This window comes from Lissotriton vulgaris, chromosome 1_1 (genome assembly GCF_964263255.1).
Source record: "Lissotriton vulgaris chromosome 1_1, aLisVul1.2, whole genome shotgun sequence".
In the NCBI taxonomy this organism is placed as follows: domain Eukaryota; kingdom Metazoa; phylum Chordata; class Amphibia; order Caudata; family Salamandridae; genus Lissotriton; species Lissotriton vulgaris.
In genome coordinates this window covers 1,264,495,074-1,264,518,417 of record NC_141685.1, presented here as the reverse complement: position 1 = coordinate 1,264,518,417, position 23,344 = coordinate 1,264,495,074, and the positions used below count along the sequence as shown (strand labels likewise).

Below are 23,344 nucleotides of genomic sequence, written 5' to 3'. Positions count from 1 at the left end.
TTATATTGTGTAGTTTTAATGGAAAGTCTAAACCTGGCTCCGTTTTCCCATTCCAATTCAGCCTAGCTCTTTTTATTGCTAGCTCCAAGATTGGTTCTTGCTATCAAAGGGAAGGCTCTTTGCCAAGCTCTCGTATCGTTTTAAGAGCAATGTGCAGTTATGTGTCCAGTTCTCTGAGCTCCATGCCGATAAAAGTGAACTTGCAGCATGGAAGTGTCAGTGGATTCCTTCTGATTCCCAATCTTATGCTCAGACTGCAAGTGATCCTGGTATAACTTCACATTCAATCCCAGTGAATTTCTTGGATTCAGAATGGAACTTCTAGCAGATCTTACTACAATTGTGAGTCATCCGTTATTGTGGTTGAGAGATCGCTACCTATTCACACCTACCCATCTACACAGCTGATCTTGAGAAGTGCCTCCAACAAGTGCAAATCGACCCACCAAAATTAGGCAAAACACCGATCAGGAGCCTTCAATACGCAGATGATATTGTGCTCCTAGCACAAACACCAATAGGCCTGCAGCGTTCATTGTCACAACTAGGATCTTATATCACCTCTGCTCAACTAATAATAAACCTTAAGAAAACAAAGGTATTATGCTTCAGCAATCACCACCAAATAGGGTCAAAAGGAAAATTCATCTGGAAACTGGAGGAAAAACCTATATCCCAGGTGGACTCATACAAATACCTAGGGTTCCAACTTGACCACTCACTTAAATACAAGCTACATTTGGACCAAGGGAATACCAAAGCAAAACAACTCCTGTATGCCTTCAAAATTTTACAGAAGAAGCTAAAAGGTAGCCCAACAGGCCAGTTGCTTAAGATAATCGCAGCCAAATTTTTACCCGCAATATCATATGGGTCGGAAATTATGAACACCAAAGATGCAGCCGCCTTAAATCTAGCCCAATCGAGTTTTTTCAAGCGCCTCTTTTTAATTCCTCGACACATTTCTCAGGCACAATTCCGATTGGAATATGGGCTCAAAAATCAGAAACCAGCAAGACAAGGGGCGATGGTAAAATATTATTGGCGGATGAGGCAAGCGGAGGACGACACTTTAGCCCACTGCTGTTGGGAAGAAATCGAAAATCAGGCGAGGCAAAAAAGTTCCATTGCATCAGTCCTAAAAGAATCACTCGCTGATTTACATCTTGAAGAGGCATGGCACACAACAACGTCATATTCCGGGTTAAAAAATATGGTGAACATCGCAATAAAACGAACTTCGCTACTAACGGACAAAATTGCCTTCGCTAAGAAAAAACACGCATGGGCAGTGATTCAATCATACCAGTTTCTGAAACCCCAACCGTACTTGTCCGAACACTTCTCGCATCACAAAAAGCACTATTTGACGCTGTTGCGGTTGGGTTCGTTCCCTATAAAGGATTTAACCCCGAAATGGAAGTTTACATGGCCCACGAGGGAATGTCGCCTGTGTGATCAAGGAGAAGAGTCGTTATTACACCTTTTATGCATCGGCCCTGCGCTACTGGAACATCGTAAAACAATTCTTCGGGAGATTTTTAGGAAGCACCAATTGAGATCGTGCAGAGCTGCAGTGATACAATGCCTTGGTGGACTGTCAATCCAGCGGTCATGTCGAGCCATCACTTTTTGGAAAATGGCAGCTAAAGAACTCGACAAAAAAGACAATAATCCACATGGCAAAGGCATATGACTGACCGGTCACTGCCTTTCTGTACAGGTATCAAGTACTGCTCTTTTCACATCGAACTGCAATGAACTTCTTATATGGTTATCGTTTAAACTGTCGCAGTGACCAAAGCTTACGAAAGGACATTGGTTTTACTGGTCTATATTTCATAGATTTTAACCTTAGCTAATTATTATGTAATATGTGTTTTCTCATGCTTTTACGATTTTTAATTAAATCAAATAAAAGTAATATTTACTTACTTACTATTCACACCTATTCCTCACTTGATATTGATAGACAAAACTATTTTTAGCTATTCAGTACCACTTGTTATAACTCCACAGGAGTGTGGAGATACAAGAAGGGGCGTGGCCTACATTATGCGCTTAGTGTACTTTATCTATGGCTTTTGTTCTATCAACCAGTAATCCACTGGTTGCTCTCATTGTTCGGTGAGTGGCTGTAAACAAAATGCTTACAACACTTTGTACTATAACTTTGCTACACACAAGCCACACTTATCTACAACATAGCTTAAACATAACAGGAACGCCAATAGCTCTGGATAAACACTTACAAGGTCCCAAAGGCGAGACCTATTGGCTATGCCAATGCTTGTTTCCACATGGCCAGGGGATACCTTGGGGTGGCATGCTATTGGGAGACAGTGTGTACTACAATTAGCTGCATTATTGGAAGCCACTAGCTGTCGGACCCTGGGGCATATTATCAAGACAGGCGATAAAATTATCGCAGTTTTAGCGGCAGAAAACTGCTGCTACAACGGCAATAATGGGCTTGATAATCTGCTCTATGGAATTCCAATTGAAGCTTTTGTTAGCTGTCCTTCACGTTTAACATGGGCTTCAATTGGAATTCCATAGAGCATATTATCAAGCCCATTATCGCTGTTTTAGCGGCATTTTTCTGCCGCTAAAACGGCGATAATGTATCACCTGTCTTGATAATATGCCCCTCTGTGATGTGTCTCCTGGGCTATGTTAGAGGGAGCAAGCCGGGCCAACGACGGCTGAAATGCCAGAAACCGGTCCCCGGAAGCTTGTTTCCTTCTCAGTATAAGAATTGGCGTGGTAGTTTGGTTTGCCCTGTTCCCATCATACACTGGGACAGGAACAGACTAATTTGCATGTAGCCAGGTTCTGAGCTGGGATGGTGCAGTGAGCTAAAAAACGGTGATGGATCAAGCCCTGATCTCTTGACTGGGTAGGAGTATTCTGCATCATTCAGAAACTCTGTCCATCACCACCCCCTTTTCCAAAATCTATGTTAGAGGGATGCCTGTCATACATCACCATCTAGCACAATGCTGCTGTTGTTAGCAAAACACAGGGTTGCGATACAATAGGGCCGTGGTGTAGCTCCCTCCAAATTTCCCTACAAATCACCCATTCTTTCACCTCCTGGAACTTGCCTGACACCTCCTCCTGCAGCTTATTCACTTTTTGTTCCGTTGCAAGGGACCTCTCAATTACCTTACATAAGTCTATCCGCAGCAAGTTCACATCCATGGAGACCGAATCCATATTGTCTTGTACATTGGCGCTTGAGGCCTCAATTGCTGCTAGTATCTGTGCCCCAGTGGGGCCCTGAGGGACTTGTAGCCCCCCCCCCCCTCCGATTTCAGCCAGTGGGGCACTCCCAGTTCCATAAGCAGTGTACCAATCAATTTATGTCTACTGGGCTCCTCAAAACACCGTATCCTTGGCCATTAACAGGCCAGAGTGAAGCCTCCAGCACGGTCCTCGGCACAGCTTACAGAAACATGCTCACAGTGTCGCCGAGTCCCAGCGCTGGTCTCCGATCCACCCAGTAGCATCCAGATAGGTTTAGTTCTGGAGCAGGAAGGGTCCAGTGCCCCCACACCAACAAACTGGGATCTGTCACCTCCCAAAATATACCCATATCTGGCCTTACCATTGTCTCTGAGGCCCATGCCACAGGCCTCAATGACACCGATGGAGCCCTACAGTCTCAGCTGTGTCCACAGGAGACACCTCATCATCTGGTGAGCATCCTCGACCTCCAAGCTCCACGTAAGCTACTCCGGCCCAGTCCAACACCCCCCACCCCCCCCCCCACTTAAAGCATCAGTCTTTCACCTTGTGCCTGGACGCTGTAGGTGGCACAATCTAATCCTGCCTCCATACTCTCCTTTTAGGCTGGGCCTCACATGCCTGGAGAATCCCCTCTGTCCCTACAGTAGCTCTCCACAGACCCTCCTGCCACCTCAGCACTTCCTCTTGGTGCACGCATATTGGGCCACAGTCCAGAAGGGGGGAGCAAGGAGTGGGGTGGCGGGTCTCGCCCCACAACCCCACCATGAAGCTGGTACCGTTGAGTTTCGCCCGCTGCCAGCCTCGTCTCACCACACCTCACTGCACAATGTGTACAGGATCAGCGTGGGCAGGCCCTTACCTGGCATCCCAACAGTAATAATAATGACTTCTGTTGCACCTGCAGCCATCCCCCAGTTGGATCAGCAGTTATGGGGAGCTACTCCCTGTATGCCGACCACCCCAACGGCAGTCCAGGCTTCAGTTCTGGCGGGCCACACTCTGCTCTTGCAGCGTGCCTCACTGGCTGACTGACTCTCTCACTGACTGACTGACTCTCTCACTGACTCTCTTACTTACTGATTCTCCCGCTGACTGACTCTCTCACTGACTGACTGACTCTCTCACTGACTTACTGACTCTCTCACTGACTGACTGACTCTTTCACTGACTCTCACTGACTGCACTCTCTCACTCTCACTGACTGGACTCTCTCACTCTCACTGACTGGACTCTCTCACTCTCACGGACTCTCTCTCACTGACTGACTCTCTCACTAACTGACTGACCTTCACCCTCCTGTTATTTATGCTCCCCCCCCCCCCCTAACCAAAAAAAACCCACAACAAGCAACCATTGGGACAGGCAGATACAAGATGCCAGCATTGAAAGGACAAGAAAAACTCAAGACATTATTTTTAATACTTTTTTAATATGGTCGTTCAGTTGTACATAATGCTTTTATGGTCATATCCAAGGTAACAAAAATGCTCCTGCCACTTCTTTATTACAACTTTTCAGGATGCTGCAGAATCTGTGCAGCACAGCTTAAACACATAGGTAAAGTCAATAATATCTGGCTAAACACTTAAACCTTCGCAAGGCGAGACCTATTGGCTCTGCCAATGCTTGTTATTATTTAGTTGTGAAAAGCAGATACTTTATCCTTAGAACCTTTGAGACATTTCCTATTCATGCCTCCAGTACTTTTCTTTGCACTTCGTAGGCATTATGTGATTGATTTTTTCCAACTTAAGCTATTTGATCATTATGATCATATTCTAAATATTGTAATAAACACTGGATGTTAAAAATAAAGTTAATACCTGAACTATGCTATATTTTACTACTAAAAAGGCAGCCACAATTGCACTTACCTTGCAGTTAAAAGGGACTTGATTTGAATGGTGCAGCAGGTGCAGTGGCACCGGTGCCAAACGCTCTAGGGACTCCACTAAACCCAGAGTATTGCTAACATTTAAAACTGAATAGGCAGTCACAATGGCAGTTACCTTGCATGTGAAAGGGGCTTGATTTAAATAGTGCAGCAGGTGCAGTGCCACCTGGGCCAAAAGTTGTCATAACTCCACTAAACACCCAATATTGCTATATTTTATTTCTAAACAGGCAGTCACACGTGCAGTTATTTAGCAAGCACTAGGGCCACGATTTCAATAGTGCAGCAGGTGCAATGTCATCAGGACCAAAAGCTTCAGACACCATACTAAACTCAAAGTATTGCTGTATGTTATTACTAAAGAGGCAACCACAAGTGCAGTTAGCTTGCAGGCAACAGGGTCATCATTTCAATGGTACAGCAGGTGCAGTGACGCCAGGTTCCAAAGCTCTAGGAACCCCTCCAAACACCAAATATTGCAATATTTTACTACTAAACAGGCAGTCACAAGTGCAGCTACCTTACCGGAAATAGGGTCATGATTTGAATGGTGCAGCAGGTCCAGTGGCACCGGGGCTAAAAGTTGTCAGAACTCCTCTAACATCAAATATTGCCATGTTTAACTACAAATAAGCAGTCACAAGTGATGTTACCTTGCAGGCATTAGGGACATGATTTCAATGGTGCAGCAGGTGCAGTGGCACCGGGCCCAAAAGTTGTCAAAAGTTTGCTATTGCTTACCAGCACTAAACCACTAGTATAAGCACAATATTTGACATTTTTGTACATAAATGAGTCATAACACTTTAACAGTTTCTGTAACGTATATTGTACAACTACTCAGCAACCTACAACTCACAACAAAAACCAGCCTAATATCGATCACATAGGTGAAACCTAATGCGTTTACCAATGCTTGTTGGAGTAATCTGCTCTGCAAACTAACTAAAAAAGTACACATTTCCTAACTTCTTGTGTATGGCAAAGGTTTACACATTACTATTCCAGATATATTTACAATACATCCGCATATTGAAATAGTCATGCTGTAAGTAATGCAGCCAGAACCAATCCTAAGGTAATACATCCCCATCATGAAGTCATCATTGATTAGTAGTCCGATTCTAAAGATATTTTGGGATCATCCTTGAGTAATACTGCCTCATTCTTAAGTCATCACAAGATCATTCTGTAATAACACAGCCCTATCCTGAAATACCAATAGGAGCATCCTGGAATAATCCAGACTAATCCTGAAATCATTCTGGGATTATCCTGCAGTGGTAAGGCATCATCACATATATTCCAATGAAATAATCAGGAACCCACCTTGGAGTAATCCAGACTATTCCTGAAATCCTCACGGTATCATCCTGCAGTAGTACAAGATCAACACATCTTTTCGACTGAAGTAATCTGGCACTAATCCTGGAGTAGTTTCTCTGATGACTCTAGATAAAGTCATTTCATTTAAATATTTTGCCCTGTGGGCATACTTCAGGATGGCTTCGGATGACTTCCACAGATATTTGCAGGAATAGCTTGGCTGAAGTCATCAGATGACTTTAGAATGACCCTAGGATGATCTTCCTTTTTGACTTGGGATCTTAAGGCCCGCAGTCTCCACGGGTAAGGGCATGTACATTGCTCACCTCCAGCCACCTCAGTACTCATAGATGCCCCCGAGGGTCCCAGGAGTGTCTCTGCTCCACCCAGGCACAATGGCGCTCAAATGGCAGTAACTCGTCGCAGAGGAGCAGTAGGATTATGCAGCATGATGTATTCAGGTCGGGAGCTCCCTTCTAAAGCTGTTGTTCGGAAATCTTTCTGGCCACACCCCCTTTGTAAATTATTTCTAGAGCGACACAACCAATTAAGTCTTCCTTAGATGTTCACAAACAGAGGATACATTCTTGTAAGCTTTCAGTAGTCATTTCCTGGGATATCCAAAGCTGGACCACAGAGGCTGGTTACATGGCAGATATTTTAGATATGTAACTATCAAAAAAGGACTAGCTTGGTTGTGTTCATAGGGAGACTCAGTACGTATGATGGCAAACCATTTGGTTTGGTTGTTAAGCCCTCACCCACCGACCTAGTCGGTGGCATGCTTCATCATCGGGCCCACCACAGTGACACCGAATGTGTCCCGGGTGTGCTTCGACTCCAGATTACTGAGGAGCTGGTATACTTCTCTGAGTGTGCTGTGAGGGGGTGTATAAGAAAGTGAATTAAAAGCTATGCAGTGGGTCCCAGTGCCCGAGGGTATACAGAACTTTAATAGCTGGGCCCACGCTAGCGAATAAAAAGGCAAGCGGACGCGGTGGAGCGAATTATGAACTCCCACGTCCTATGTGGTCGACATGTTTCAGCCAGGCCTTTTATGTTCTAAAACTGGCTTTCCTCAGGACCAATGAGAGTGTTGGTGAAAAATAATTAATATTAAGTGAAGTGAGTTTAAAATGTGTCGCACACGCTAAGGTGCTATACGTGTATGGAGGGGGATTCCCTCCGCTTTACTGTACACAAAACAAAAAGGACGAAGACAGACGTACATGGTAAAGTCGGATGAGTATATTATACTGGAAACACAACGCATTGCCGGCAAGTTTAAGGTGTGTGAACGACCTCTACCGGCGAGATTTAAATCGTGGCCATGAGAGTTCCATGCCACATAGATAGCCACATGGGACTCTGTTATGTAGAGTGATTTCTGTTCACAAAATGTGTCAGCTCATTTATGGGCCAGGAAAAATGCTCACCACAAATGAATTTGTTTGTGTTTGTACTTGTGCGTATTTACAGCCTGGTCACAGACTTTGCTTAATTTGTTAAAATTAAAAAAACAGTTGAGGGAGTAGAAAGATTTTCTTAGGAACACATCACAGGCATTATTAAACGCCAACCTTGCATTGTGTTTATTTTACCTCATGTGTCTTTGCTCCACAACCTTTACACTTTAACTGTTTATTGATCTCATGCTTGCTGCTCTCTTTCATCCATTCATTCTCCTACTGTCACTGTTTTTCTATATTTCTCTTCCTCCTTCCTTTTCCCTTGTCAAACTGTGCAGGGATGGGAAGTCTGCTTTGCTATTGAGAGTGTTCTTTCCTCCCCTATGTTGGTCTCCTGGCAAGTCACTGGAAAGTTGTTGTAGGTTTTTTCACCTCTACCTCTGTGAGCATGACAAACACAAGTGTCCACAGAGGGTCTCACTCTTTACATGGATTTAGACCCTAGAGCTTGGCTCTGAGGTCAAGGGGGCATGCATAGTGAACGCCCCTTTTACAGAGAACGGCTACTCCACTATCAACCCAGACTGTGATGGGCTGACATTATTGGCATTATTGTTTTACACTCAGTGGTACCTGTACCCCTGAACCCTTGAAAAAGGGTTACCTATCAGACTCCTACCGGTAAACACTGTGCAGTCTCACTTACCTGGGTTCCTTTTGTCTCTGTCATACCTGCAATGTGTGCTTTGAGAGCCAGTGTGTTTAATGGTTGAGGATTGGGAGCGATCATTGCGTTTAATGTGAGCAGAGCTGGGTCTGTTTTTCTGGACATTTGAGCTCCCCGTGCCTCTTCCTACTCCTTGTAGAAATGTGGTTGGTTGGGGTAGGCACTATCTCTTAAATGTATATAGCTCAGACTCCCTTGCTTGGCGAACCCCTTCCAATCTGCTGGGTGGTGGTCAAGGCTCTTGGTCTGGAGTTAATCAAATTTCCTCACAGTGGGATAGGCCAGGCATGTACCAAGCGACAGAGAAGTAGGCCTGCTTCACTCACTGATATGGCTTTTCTATTTTTTCTGACTGGACACCCCACCAGGATTGTTAAGGAAGCTGAGATACAGGAGTGGAATCCAGAGGAGTTAGATTGCCATTCTCCTTTGTAGACCCGGGAACAGAGTTTAGATTTGAGAAGGTCTCTCTGTGGTAGATCAACCATGAAAAGAATTTGCCAATCTGCAGAAGGAGCTTGGCTTCAGCTCATCGGGCAGCATCCCACCAGAGAACAAGCTTCTGTGATGCTTGTGGAGGCGAATGGCACTTTGAAGCATGAGGAGACTGCACACAGCTGCACAGCTGCTCAAGATAAGGAAACTTGCTGCACATTAACATTAAGGGAGACTTTGGAACCTTTATACGTTCATTAAAGGTGATACTGTTCCCCCCTGACCCTTCTCCTGTGCAGTGGAAGCCTGTGGGTGCTTCCAGGTACCATATGTAGCTGGGAGAAGAATTCCCTATGGAAAATGTTAACATTTGAACTCTACATCTCTTCCACAGGTATTGCATAGAGTCCAGCTTTCCCTTACCTATCTTGTACTAATAGCAGTAGATCCATCCCTGTGGGTGCCCTGATGTTAATAAATCTAGACTGTGTCCAGTAGGCTTCATGGTACAGACCCTCACCACCTTTTTGTCATCGGAGGGTATCAGAGTGGACTGGCACCCTGATGAGCGACTACCCTCATACAGCTAGCTCAGTGACTATTGGACTAGTGGGACTCCACTAACTGTGGCGAGACAGCAGGCACCTGTATAATGCAATGTTAGCTTTGTTCTTTATAATGCTTAAGATCTAGATGATATAATATTGCTTAAGACCAGAACTCTGGCCCAGGGGGACATAGAGACTTCTGTTTTTTACTGTGTATCTTAGTTTCATGTGTAGTATATTTTTCATTTTTTCTTGTGTATATTAATGTTTTTTTCTTACATAAAGTAAAGGCTTGACTGGTCATTGTTCTTAGCTGGTATTAACATGTAAATTGTGTTCCAAATTTCTCACCCACCAGCCCATGAAGCATTTTAAGGCATGAGCAAAGTGGGCTCTGGCCCAGGGACCCCACAATTTAAGTGGCCCCCCTCTTTAGGCTTGTGTGACAGTCTCAGCCTGTCTAGAGTTTTTATATAACTGGTTTATCTACTTTTGTTTTTTAGCCAGCCCAGTCTGTCTGTCCATTCGGACTTCTACCAGAGTGATAGTGAGGAATAAATAAAATTACCTATTAGATTCAGGTTAGATTCACCAAATATTTAATATTCTAAAAAGTGTATGCCCAGCCCACTGACAATCCTTTGCCTTTATGAAGAATGTGCCACTTACTACGAACTAAAGACTGGCATTGTGTGCTCCCTTTGTGACTGCATCCTTCTTGTGAAGCTGCTGCCAGACCAGTGTGATCACAGCCTGGTGCCTCTTGACTCCGAATACCAGTCTCACGCAGCAGAGGCAGTGCAGTAATCAAAAGCACCCATCAGCACTGTATGCCCTGAAGGGTGCTGACAGACTAGCTTCACCATGCATTGTGGGTAAAAGGTTTGGTTCGGCCAGTAGTCTTTTTGATTTCAAGGTGCAGTCTAGCTAGAGACTGCTTGCGCTGCAGTGTTACCCAAGTGTAGGCCATGCTGGTGGGCCACATGCATTGCAGAGCAGCATTATATGCTCCCTTCATGTCTGCACTGTCCATGCAGAGCCACTACTGAGCTGGTGTGATCACAGGTTAATGACAAACGATCCAGAATCCCTGTTCCTCATAGAGCAAGAACGGGTATCCATAAAAAAAACTGCACCCTTCATATGCACAGGCCCAAAAGATCAGACACCAGTCCATTGCACCACATGCAGCGGGCCTGTTCACGCCGCCACTGTTTAAGCTTCTCTGGTGCTGATGAGCCTAAACGAAACTGTGCTTTGCAGGGTTGGGCCCAGATGTAGTCTGTCCAAAAAGAGGGTTCTCATTTATCTCACCATAGTTGCAGAGGCTGTGACTGAATTCAAAATGTATAATAAATTCAGTGTTTTTCCAAGCAGGGGGCCACAAATTATGTTTGGTCCTGGGTCCTCTAAATCCTTGAGATGTCCCTGACACCATCCCTTGAATAAGGTTTGTACTCCTCAGTCCCACTAACCAGAGAGACAAGTGCTGCAGAAAAATACTTGGTTATCCAGTTTGGGTTCCACTAGTACTTTGTCCCAGGGACACCAGTGGTGAACAGCTCCAATTGATGGACCTGAGGCGTGGTAACCCCTGACTGCTGGGGTGAGCCAGGAAGCTAGTCGTCACAGACACTCTCTCTATAACTCAGGGTCAAAGCATGATGATTAAAAATACGTCCCAGTCACTACTCTGGTCATTAACCTTGTGAGAGCTCCAGGCAGGTGCCTCCCAGGTCGGATGTGCCTTTAACTTTCATGCTTCAAGCAGGAAGGGTGACGGACACATACTGATGTCATCATTCTCCTGCCTTTTGGACGCAGTTACCCACTGATTTTTGGAAGGTCTTGCATTTATTCAATTACATTTCTACCCTTAGAGTAGGGGTAACAATGTAACTCTGTACTCTTCCATGAGCAATGTGGAACTTTGGACTTACAATTCGAAGAGAGGGGCTATATTTTGACACCAGTCAACATTGCACAATCCTTTGTGACAAAGTAACTCTAACATAGAGGCATGGGATGCATTCAGGCACACTTCTTACCACACCCAATTCAGAATCCAGTGTTCAATGAAAACTGCATCGTCTTCTTTTCTGGTGCCCCCGTGAGGGAGAATATGCACCCCAGGGCGCTGGCTAGCAGGGGACTGGCTGCCCATTGTGTCTATCTGGCTAATGCCAGGCCGGGTGGCCACATTTAAGGTTTTAGGGATGGTTACCTTCTGGTTTGGGGCCTGGACCCATATAAGTTAGGACTTCTTCCCTGCAGGGCTTCACATTGCTCCATCACACCCACTGCGCTACAGAAACATGTGTTTCTCAAAAACCCCTCCAAAAGATTTATTTGTTCATCCTCCCTCCTGTCTAGGTCTTTAACGCAGCCCTAAAAGAGTTCCGCTATATACAGTAACTGCCTCGCGCCATGGAAGACCTATCCTGCGCCAGAGGATCTGCGGATAAAAGAAGAGCCTGGGCCCGGCGCACGCGACACTGGCACACCACAGTGGATGAGATGGATGCAGATGCAGCCATGCAGGATGTGCCAGAACTGCCACAGCGGCAGCTGGATGACGTCTTCCTGGACGGTAAGAGGAGACCCGCGCTTTGATCACCTCAGCAGACTTGTCTTAGTACTGTTTGTAGGTAATAGTTCATTTAATGGTCAATATGTTATACATAATATTACCCAAATAAACATTCATCTTATTGTAGACGTTGACGAAGCACGAGGCGATGGAAAGTAAAATGATCTTCTGTTTCAACTGTAATCCTTAAACATAAGAAGAAAATGAAGAATTCTGCCCTGTCTGCTTTTTAATAAGGAAGAGCATCACGGGTAATGACCGAAGGATATTTAGTGTATTCTACAAAACATGATACCCTCAGCAAGATAAAGCTGTTAAAAACCTACCAGTCAATTAGCATGGTACAGCCTTCTGGAAAATATTTTGCAGGCACAATATTGCTTTGAAATATAGTAACTAATTTCAGGTTAGGGTTTGCTTTGGGGATACTGCCAGGGCTAGAATATGGCTATTTTACGAGCTGAAATATATAATGCTTCACAATAATATGCTAAATGATCAAATGATACACTTGGGTTAAATTCTCCCTCTCAAAATACCTGGAATCTCGTTTAGCTCCCACATTTGTGATTGAGGCAAAGTTTAATAATTTTTTTAATATTCCTGTATGATTCTGATGACAGTTTAAAATTCAAATGCTTAGCCTGTAGGGATATGATTTAGTAAAAATAGCGCATATTTTCCGATTATATGCAAACATTTAACTTGAAAGTACATACTTAATTGTTGTAGTAATGTCAAAGTAAATATCTTAGCATCTTTCGTCTTAACTGTCAAACAATGTGAAGTGTTGGCTGGAACAGAATTGTGAACTTCTTCCACTCTTCAAAAAAATAGCAGGTAAAAAGGGGGAAGAGTACTTTCCCAGTTCTCATCATCCCTGAAAGGCCACGTTTGAACTCTTCAGGTAAACACAACAGTGTTTACGCTTGTAGGTACAGTAATGGTTCTTTTATAATATGTATTGTGGGGTCTAGTCGGTGTGGAGATACAAAGCATCTGAGCATCTAAATTGAACCCCATTTCAGATTTATAGAATACCACTGTGATAGTTTTTACTTTTATCAGCAAGGGCGGTAGGGAAAAGGTCACCTGTTTTGTATTAGCACTCTCTAGGTAGAAACATACTTCTCCCACAACAGTCCAGACAGTTGGAGTGTATCACTATACAAAATGAAGAGAGAACTTTGCAGCCTGGCACACCGTCCTAGTATATAGTCTTGCAGGGTAGATTCTCCTCTTGTAACTGCACTGCTTCCACACTGTGGTCCTGGCCGGTGCTTCCCAAAAGGCAAACAGAGAAAAGAAAGGACACTACAGTCACTGGCTGTCTGTTTTGTCACTAGAATATAGTGTGCTCCCCATCACCAAGAAAAAGGTCACCACAAGTAGTGTGATAAAAAGGTGCTTATTGGGAAAGGTCAAAGGTACAGGTACAGGGTTCTTGGGTCAAGGGTGTGCCAGACATTCAAAAGCAAGTGCCCTTATTTACGCCAAAAACCCCAGAAACCCTTTCCCTCCAACCTCCTCCTCCACGTCACTTGCCTGGGGCTACGATCCCCTTGGACCGTAGCATTGGGTATCTCGGTGTCCTGTGGCCTCAGGGAACTACCGGATACGAGCGCGTTGTATTTTGGAGGATTCCCCTCCAGTAGCGTCGCGCCGACCTTCTGGGACGTCTCTGCTGGTTCCTCTGCTTTCACCGCCACTCTGCTGTGTCCAATTCCGGGGCTCTCTTCCGCGCTCTTCTCTGCTCCCGCCGCCTCGCAATCCCCTCCTGATCTCTCCCATCTGAGGTAACCGTCGTGCGTCTCCTCCCGTCGTCCGTCCTTACTCTCTTCCCTCTGCGAGGCTGGTCCACTGATCGCCGCAACAAAGGGCGCCCAGCCGGGCGCCATCTTGAAATCCTCGGCTATTCTATGTTCTGGCCAGCCCCTACCACATTGCCTCTCTTCTTGGGATGGACGATCGGGCCATTCTGATACAGGGTACCTGGATAAGTAGTCCACATTCCCTTGTAGTTTTCCTGGCATGTGTAAAGTCTGAAAGGAAAAAGGTTGTAATGCCAGGAACCATCTTAAGACTTTAGCGTTGGTATCCTTATTAGTGGCTAACCATGTCAATGGGGCATGATCTGTTACCAGGAAGAAGGTACGTCCAAACAAGTAGTACTGTAAGGATTCCATAGCCCATTTTATGGCAAGGCATTCTTTCTCCATTGTAGCATATCTGGTTTCTCTTGGAAACAGTTTCCTGCTTAAGAATAGTACTGGCTTAAGTATGCCTTGGGAATCTGGTTGGGATAGTACTGCTCCCAGCCCCCTGTCTGAAGCGTCTGTTTGTAGTACTAATGACTTCTTGTAGTCAGGACAAGTCAACACTGGAGCATGACATAATAACGTTTTTAAGGCCTTAAAACTCTTCTCTTGTGATTGGCCGCACTTAATTTTAGCTCTGAAAGGTTTATCTCTTAGTAAATCTGTAAGGGGGCTTGCCACTTCTGATAGTTGGGGAATACATCTCCTATAGTACCCCACTAATCCTAAAAAAGCTCTCACTTCTCTTCTAGTGGTTGGTTCAGGGATTTTTTGAATCGCTTCTAACTTATTTATTTGTGGGTTAAGGGTTCCCTCACTGATAGTATACCCTAAATAATTGATATGATCAGTTCCCAATGTGGTTTTCTTTGGGTTCATGGTCAACCCCGCCTGATTCAGTGTTTCAAAAGAGTTCTTAAGGTGTTCTAAATGAGTCTTCCAGTCGGGACTGTATACTAAAATATCGTCTAAATATGCGACAGCATATTTTTGATGTGCTCGCGGTAGAATATCTATAAGTCTTTGAAAAGTAGCCGGAGCTCCATGGAGTCCAAACGGCATGACTTTAAATTGATATAACCCGGATGGTGTTGAAAAGGCTGTCTTTTCCTGAGCTGACTGGGTTAGGGGAATTTGCCAATAGCCTTTGGTTAAATCAATGGTAGACATGACCCGAGCCTCCCCCAATCTTTCTATCAATTCATCCACTCGGGGCATGGGGTAATTGTCAAATTTGGAATGAGCGTTCACTTGACTGAAGTCTATGCAAAAACGAATACTTCCATCCGGTTTGGGCACTAACACTATGGGAGAGCGCCAGTTACTCTTAGAAGGTACAGTTATTCCTGCCTGAAGCATCTTTTCAATCTCTTGTTCTACTGCCTCTCTTCTAGCCTCAGGAATTCGGTATGGCTTGACAATAACCACCTTTCCTGGCTGGATTATAATATCATAGGCCACTAGAGATGTCCATCCCAGGTTGCCTGAGCTAAGCCCGGGATACTGTTCCAATATTTGCATTAACTGTTGTTTTTGCTCAAGCGATAACTTAGTTCCCATGTTCGGTATCTCTTCTTTCTCATTAACACCAAAACTCTGGGGCAAGTCTAATGTTTTGTGAACGGTTACATGATTAATCGTTTGAATTACATTCTGGTCCTGGGGCATAGCATTGGGATCCTCCCATTTCTTAAATAGGTTAATGTGATATGTTTGCCCTATTTTGTTAGTATGAGGTACAGCAACTCTATAGGAAACTGGAGTTACTTTTTGTTTTACCGTATAGAGTCCTTGCCATGTTGCTAACAACTTCTTATCAGAGGAGGGAAGAAGTATTAAGACCTTGTCCCCTACCGTTAATTCCCTCATGTGGCTAGTGCGATCATACTGTGTTTTCTGTCTGGCTTGGGCCTTCTCCATATTCCGATGGACAGTGTTCCACAGACTAGCTAGTGTTTCTTTTAAGGTCTGCACGTATCCCAGTAAGGGTTTGCCCTCATCTTCCTCCTCTGTCCACTGTTCAGCTGCCATGTCTAATAAAGTGTGAGGTTTCCTCCCAAATAGAAGCTCAAAAGGAGAAAAGCCTGTCGACTTCTGTTCATGAGTTCGAATGGCAAAGAGCACTAAGGATAGCTTCCTGTCCCAATCTTTTCCTGTTTCTCCTATTAGTTTCTTGAGTATACGTTTAATAGTTTTGTTGTACCTTTCCACCAGACCATCCGTCTGGGGGTGGTACACTGCCGTTCGAATTTGATGAATTCCTAAAACTTTACACACTTCTTTCATCAGTTTGGCCATGAAAGGAGTCCCCTGGTCTGTTAATAGTTCTGCAGGAAAACCTACTTGAGAAAAAGAAAGATACCATAGCTTGTGGGACTGCCACCGTAGTCATACTGGTGAGAGGAATAGCCTCTGGGTATCTGGTGGCGTAATCTACCAGAACCAATATGTATTGGTGTCCCCTAGCTGAGGGAAGTAAGGGTCCTACTAGATCCATTCCGACCCGTTGAAAAGAAAAATCTATAATTGGTAAAGGATACAATGGTACCTTTCTGTCTTTAGAAGGATTCACCAACTGACATTGTGGACAGGCAGCGCAGAACATGGCCGTCTCTCGATACACCCCCGGCCAATAGAACCTCTCTAACTGATACTTCAATGTCAGTTCTTGCCCGTAATGACCTCCTCCTGCCTTGGTGTGTGCTAACTGCAATACTTGTTCCCTGAAGGCTATTGGTACTAACAACTGCTCAATTTTACTCCCCTGTCCTTCACTGACTCTGTATAGCAACCCTCTTTTTACAAAAAAATATGGTCCTACCTTCTCTGACTTGAACTCCTGCACTTGATTCCAGGCATTCGTAAGGGTGCTGTCATCTTTCTGGTCTGCACGAAAACTCTGAGTCGGAGTATTGCCATTTTCTGGAGAAAAGAGTAGACATGAGGCAATATTTTGACAGGCAGAAGTATATCTGTCCTTGTCCCTTCTTTTCTCATTTTTAGACTTCTTTTCCCTATCTCTAGAACTAGTTATACTTTCACCGGAAAAGGGAGCTTCTTGTAACCAGTCTATTTCCTCTTCCTGATTAGATACTGCTGTCAGATATTCATGAAACCGGGGTAAGTCAGTACCTAGCAGAATGTTTTCGGGTAATGTGGGGACTACTCCTACCTTCCTTACTTGAGGATATCCATCTATCTCTAGTAACACTTCCGCTAAGGGGTATTCTTTAAAGTCCCCATGTACACATCAAACTAAAACTGTCTCTTCTTCATAAATAGAGTGTAAGGGAACTAAGTCCTGTGCTACTACTGTGTGATGACAACCCGTATCTAGTAAAGCCTCAATGTTTTTTCCATTGAGACGGATGGTCTTCTTATACCTTCTCCTAGGAATTCCAGTTACCAGTACTCTGCCTCTCGTCCACCCCACCTCCATGGGCTCCATATTGTCATTGTTTAAAGGACAGTTGCGTGAAATGTGCCCCCACTCTGCACATCTAAAACACTGGGGTCCCATATTAACTGGACTAGTAACCTTTGGAAATGTTTTAGGGCTGGTTCTGAGCGCAGAGAAGGACCGTTTCTCTCCACACTCCGTGGAAGTTCTCTGAGTAGGTTTGGGAAAACTAATAGGGGTTCTGCCTGTGGGGACTTTAAAATCAGGAGATGGATGATATGCAAAAGCCAGTTCAATGGCTGACTGTGTTGTGAGTCCCGCATGTTGCTTTAGCCATGCTCTTGTGTTATTAGGTAGGGCCTCCAGATATTGTTCTAGAAAAATCCGTTCAGTAACCTCTTGAGGTAACGAAGCATGAGGTTGGAGCCACCGATTCCCCAGGTCTCTAACCCGATAGTATAAGGCCCGTGGATTGTTCCCCGTGACCCATTTCTCTTTTCGAAAGCGGGCCCGGTAATACTCATGGTCGCAACCCAATCTCTCTAAAATTGCTTTCTTTATCTCTTGATATGGGGTTACTCCAGCTGGGTTGGCAGCTTGGTATGCTGCCTGTAATTCTCCAGACAGTAATGGTGCGATATACTGACCCCATCGCTCGGGAGGCCAAGTAGCAGTGGCAGCTACTCGTTCAAAGTTAGTGAAAAAGAAATCTGGATCTTCCCCTTCTTGAAATTTTTGTAAAACACTCCCAGGTACGTTAGGATGTACTTGAGCATTAGAGATAGCGTCTGTGAGATGCAGAATGGCAGTATCTTGGACTTTTTGATTGCTGGTTAACAAAGCAGCCTGTTCTTTCATTGCAGTTTGGAAAGACTCTCTTTCCTTTTGAGCATTTTCATTCTGTTGCTCTAACACTAATTGTAAGTGTCTCTGTCCTTCTGCTAGTTGGGTTATCATATCCTTTACAGTTATAGGTTGCGGCATCTTATTTCAGATATCCCACTGTAATAGTTTTTACTTTTATCAGCAAGGACGGTAGGGAAAAGGTCACTTGTACTGTATTAGCACTCTCTAAGTGGAAACATACTTCTCCCAAAACAGTCTCTAATTGGTTAGTATTTATTTCTCACAGTCCAGACAGTTGGAGTGTATCACTATACAAAATGAAAAGAGAACTTTGAGGTCCCGGCACACCGTCCTAGTATATAGTCTTGCAGGGTAGATTCTCCTCTTGTAACTGCACTGCTTCCACACTGTGATCCTGGCCGGTGCTTCCCAAAAGGCAAACAGAGAAAAGAAAGGACACTACAGTCACTGTCTGTCTGTTTTGTCACTAGAATATAGTGTGCTTCCCATCACCATGAAAAAGGTCACTACAAGTAGAGTGATAAAAAAGGTGCTTATTGGGAAAGGTCAAAGGTACAGGTACAGGATTCTTGGGTCAAGGGTATGCCAGACATTCAAAAGCAAGTGCCCTTATTTACGCCAAAACCCCCAAAAACCCTTTCCCCCCAACCTCCTCCTCCACCCTTCCCTCCACGTCACTTGCCTGGGGCTACGATCCCCTTGGACCGTAGCATTGGGTATCTCGGTGTCCTGTGGCCTCAGGGAACTACCGGATACGAGCGCGTTGTATTTTGGAGGATTCCCCTCCAGTAGCGTCGCGTCGACCTTCTGGGACGTCTCTGCTGGTTCCTCTGCTTTCACCGCCACTCTGCTGTGTCCAATTCCGGGGCTCTCTTCCGCGTCCTTCTCTGCTCCCGCCGCCTCGCAATCCCCTCCTGATCTCTCCCACCGGAAGTAACCGTCGTGCGTCTCCTCCCGTCATCCGTCCTCACTCTCTTCCCTCTGCGAGGCTGGTCCGCTGATCGCCGCATAAAAGGGCGCCCAGCCGGGCGCCATCTTGAAATCCTCGGCTATTCTATGTTCTGGCCAGCCCCTACCACATTGCCTCTCTTCTTGGGATGGACGATCGGGCCATTCTGATACAGGGTACCTGGATAAGTAGTCCACATTCCCTTGAGTTTTCCTGGCATGTGTAAAGTCTGAAAGGAAAAAGGTTGTAATGCCAGGAACCATCTTAAGACTTTAGCGTTGGTATCCTTATTAGTGGCTAACCATGTCAATGGGGCATGATCTGTTACCAGGAAGAAGGTACGTCCAAACAAGTAGTACTGTAAGGATTCCATAGCCCATTTTATGGCAAGGCATTCTTTCTCCATTGTAGCATATCTGGTTTCTCTTGGAAACAGTTTCCTGCTTAAGAATAGTACTGGCTTAAGTATGCCTTGGGAATCTGGTTGGGATAGTACTGCTCCCAGCCCCCTGTCTGAAGCGTCTGTTTGTAGTACAAATGACTTCTTGTAGTCAGGACAAGTCAACACTGGAGCATGACATAATAACGTTTTTAAGGCCTTAAAACTCTTCTCTTGTGATTGGCCCCACTTAATTTTAGCTCTGAAAGGTTTATCTCTTAGTAAATCTGTAAGGGGGCTTGCCACTTCTGATAGTTGGGGAATACATCTCCTATAGTACCCCACTAATCCTAAAAAAGCTCTCACTTCTCTTCTAGTGGTTGGTTCAGGGATTTTTTGAATCGCTTCTAACTTATTTATTTGTGGGTTAAGGGTTCCCTCACTGATAGTATACCCTAAATAATTGATATGATCAGTTCCCAATGTGGTTTTCTTTGGGTTCATGGTCAACCCCGCCTGATTCAGTGTTTCAAAAGAGTTCTTAAGGTGTTCTAAATGAGTCTTCCAGTCGGGACTGTATACTAAAATATCGTCTAAATATGCGACAGCATATTTTTGATGTGCTCGCGGTAGAATATCTATAAGTCTTTGAAAAGTAGCCGGAGCTCCATGGAGTCCAAACGGCATGACTTTAAATTGATATAACCCGGATGGTGTTGAAAAGGCTGTCTTTTCCTGAGCTGACTGGGTTAGGGGAATTTGCCAATAGCCTTTGGTTAAATCAATGGTAGACATGACCCGAGCCTCCCCCAATCTTTCTATCAATTCATCCACTCGGGGCATGGGGTAATTGTCAAATTTGGAATGAGCGTTCACTTGACTGAAGTCTATGCAAAAACGAATACTTCCATCCGGTTTGGGCACTAACACTATGGGAGAGCGCCAGTTACTCTTAGAAGGTACAGTTATTCCTGCCTGAAGCATCTTTTCAATCTCTTGTTCTACTGCCTCTCTTCTAGCCTCAGGAATTCGGTATGGCTTGACAATAACCACCTTTCCTGGCTGGATTATAATATCATAGGCCACTAGAGATGTCCATCCCAGGTTGCCTGAGCTAAGCCCGGGATACTGTTCCAATATTTGCATTAACTGTTGTTTTTGCTCAAGCGATAACTTAGTTCCCATGTTCGGTATCTCTTCTTTCTCATTAACACCAAAACTCTGGGGCAAGTCTAATGTTTTGTGAACGGTTACATGATTAATCGTTTGAATTACATTCTGGTCCTGGGGCATAGCATTGGGATCCTCCCATTTCTTAAATAGGTTAATGTGATATGTTTGCCCTATTTTGTTAGTATGAGGTACAGCAACTCTATAGGAAACTGGAGTTACTTTTTGTTTTACCGTATAGAGTCCTTGCCATGTTGCTAACAACTTCTTATCAGAGGAGGGAAGAAGTATTAAGACCTTGTCCCCTACCGTTAATTCCCTCATGTGGCTAGTGCGATCATACTGTGTTTTCTGTCTGGCTTGGGCCTTCTCCATATTCCGATGGACAGTGTTCCACAGACTAGCTAGTGTTTCTTTTAAGGTCTGCACGTATCCCAGTAAGGGTTTGCCCTCATCTTCCTCCTCTGTCCACTGTTCAGCTGCCATGTCTAATAAAGTGTGAGGTTTCCTCCCAAATAGAAGCTCAAAAGGAGAAAAGCCTGTCGACTTCTGTTCATGAGTTCGAATGGCAAAGAGCACTAAGGATAGCTTCCTGTCCCAATCTTTTCCTGTTTCTCCTATTAGTTTCTTGAGTATACGTTTAATAGTTTTGTTGTACCTTTCCACCAGACCATCCGTCTGGGGGTGGTACACTGCCGTTCGAATTTGATGAATTCCTAAAACTTTACACACTTCTTTCATCAGTTTGGCCATGAAAGGAGTCCCCTGGTCTGTTAATAGTTCTGCAGGAAAACCTACTTGAGAAAAAGAAAGATACCATAGCTTGTGGGACTGCCACCGTAGTCATACTGGTGAGAGGAATAGCCTCTGGGTATCTGGTGGCGTAATCTACCAGAACCAATATGTATTGGTGTCCCCTAGCTGAGGGAAGTAAGGGTCCTACTAGATCCATTCCGACCCGTTGAAAAGAAAAATCTATAATTGGTAAAGGATACAATGGTACCTTTCTGTCTTTAGAAGGATTCACCAACTGACATTGTGGACAGGCAGCGCAGAACATGGCCGTCTCTCGATACACCCCCGGCCAATAGAACCTCTCTAACTGATACTTCAATGTCAGTTCTTGCCCGTAATGACCTCCTCCTGCCTTGGTGTGTGCTAACTGCAATACTTGTTCCCTGAAGGCTATTGGTACTAACAACTGCTCAATTTTACTCCCCTGTCCTTCACTGACTCTGTATAGCAACCCTCTTTTTACAAAAAAATATGGTCCTACCTTCTCTGACTTGAACTCCTGCACTTGATTCCAGGCATTCGTAAGGGTGCTGTCATCTTTCTGGTCTGCACGAAAACTCTGAGTCGGAGTATTGCCATTTTCTGGAGAAAAGAGTAGACATGAGGCAATATTTTGACAGGCAGAAGTATATCTGTCCTTGTCCCTTCTTTTCTCATTTTTAGACTTCTTTTCCCTATCTCTAGAACTAGTTATACTTTCACCGGAAAAGGGAGCTTCTTGTAACCAGTCTATTTCCTCTTCCTGATTAGATACTGCTGTCAGATATTCATGAAACCGGGGTAAGTCAGTACCTAGCAGAATGTTTTCGGGTAATGTGGGGACTACTCCTACCTTCCTTACTTGAGGATATCCATCTATCTCTAGTAACACTTCCGCTAAGGGGTATTCTTTAAAGTCCCCATGTACACATCAAACTAAAACTGTCTCTTCTTCATAAATAGAGTGTAAGGGAACTAAGTCCTGTGCTACTACTGTGTGATGACAACCCGTATCTAGTAAAGCCTCAATGTTTTTTCCATTGAGACGGATGGTCTTCTTATACCTTCTCCTAGGAATTCCAGTTACCAGTACTCTGCCTCTCGTCCACCCCACCTCCATGGGCTCCATATTGTCATTGTTTAAAGGACAGTTGCGTGAAATGTGCCCCCACTCTGCACATCTAAAACACTGGGGTCCCATATTAACTGGACTAGTAACCTTTGGAAATGTTTTAGGGCTGGTTCTGAGCGCAGAGAAGGACCGTTTCTCTCCACACTCCGTGGAAGTTCTCTGAGTAGGTTTGGGAAAACTAATAGGGGTTCTGCCTGTGGGGACTTTAAAATCAGGAGATGGATGATATGCAAAAGCCAGTTCAATGGCTGACTGTGTTGTGAGTCCCGCATGTTGCTTTAGCCATGCTCTTGTGTTATTAGGTAGGGCCTCCAGATATTGTTCTAGAAAAATCCGTTCAGTAACCTCTTGAGGTAACGAAGCATGAGGTTGGAGCCACCGATTCCCCAGGTCTCTAACCCGATAGTATAAGGCCCGTGGATTGTTCCCCGTGACCCATTTCTCTTTTCGAAAGCGGGCCCGGTAATACTCATGGTCGCAACCCAATCTCTCTAAAATTGCTTTCTTTATCTCTTGATATGGGGTTACTCCAGCTGGGTTGGCAGCTTGGTATGCTGCCTGTAATTCTCCAGACAGTAATGGTGCGATATACTGACCCCATCGCTCGGGAGGCCAAGTAGCAGTGGCAGCTACTCGTTCAAAGTTAGTGAAAAAGAAATCTGGATCTTCCCCTTC

General features: G+C 44.6%; 1 protein-coding gene across 4 annotated transcripts in view; it reads left to right on the top strand.

Moving 5' to 3' along the window:
• The window catches only part of TESPA1 (thymocyte expressed, positive selection associated 1), a 434,050-nt gene that overhangs the window by 229,108 nt on the left and 181,598 nt on the right, over positions 1 to 23,344 (top strand). For all 4 annotated transcript variants that reach the window (XM_086964621.1, XM_086964612.1, XM_086964631.1 and 1 more), the window contains exon 2: positions 11,965 to 12,181. In XM_086964621.1, the coding sequence (XP_086820747.1) occupies positions 12,019 to 12,181 (163 nt within the window). In that variant the 5' untranslated portion in view covers positions 11,965 to 12,018. The remainder of the gene's footprint in view (positions 1 to 11,964; positions 12,182 to 23,344) is intronic.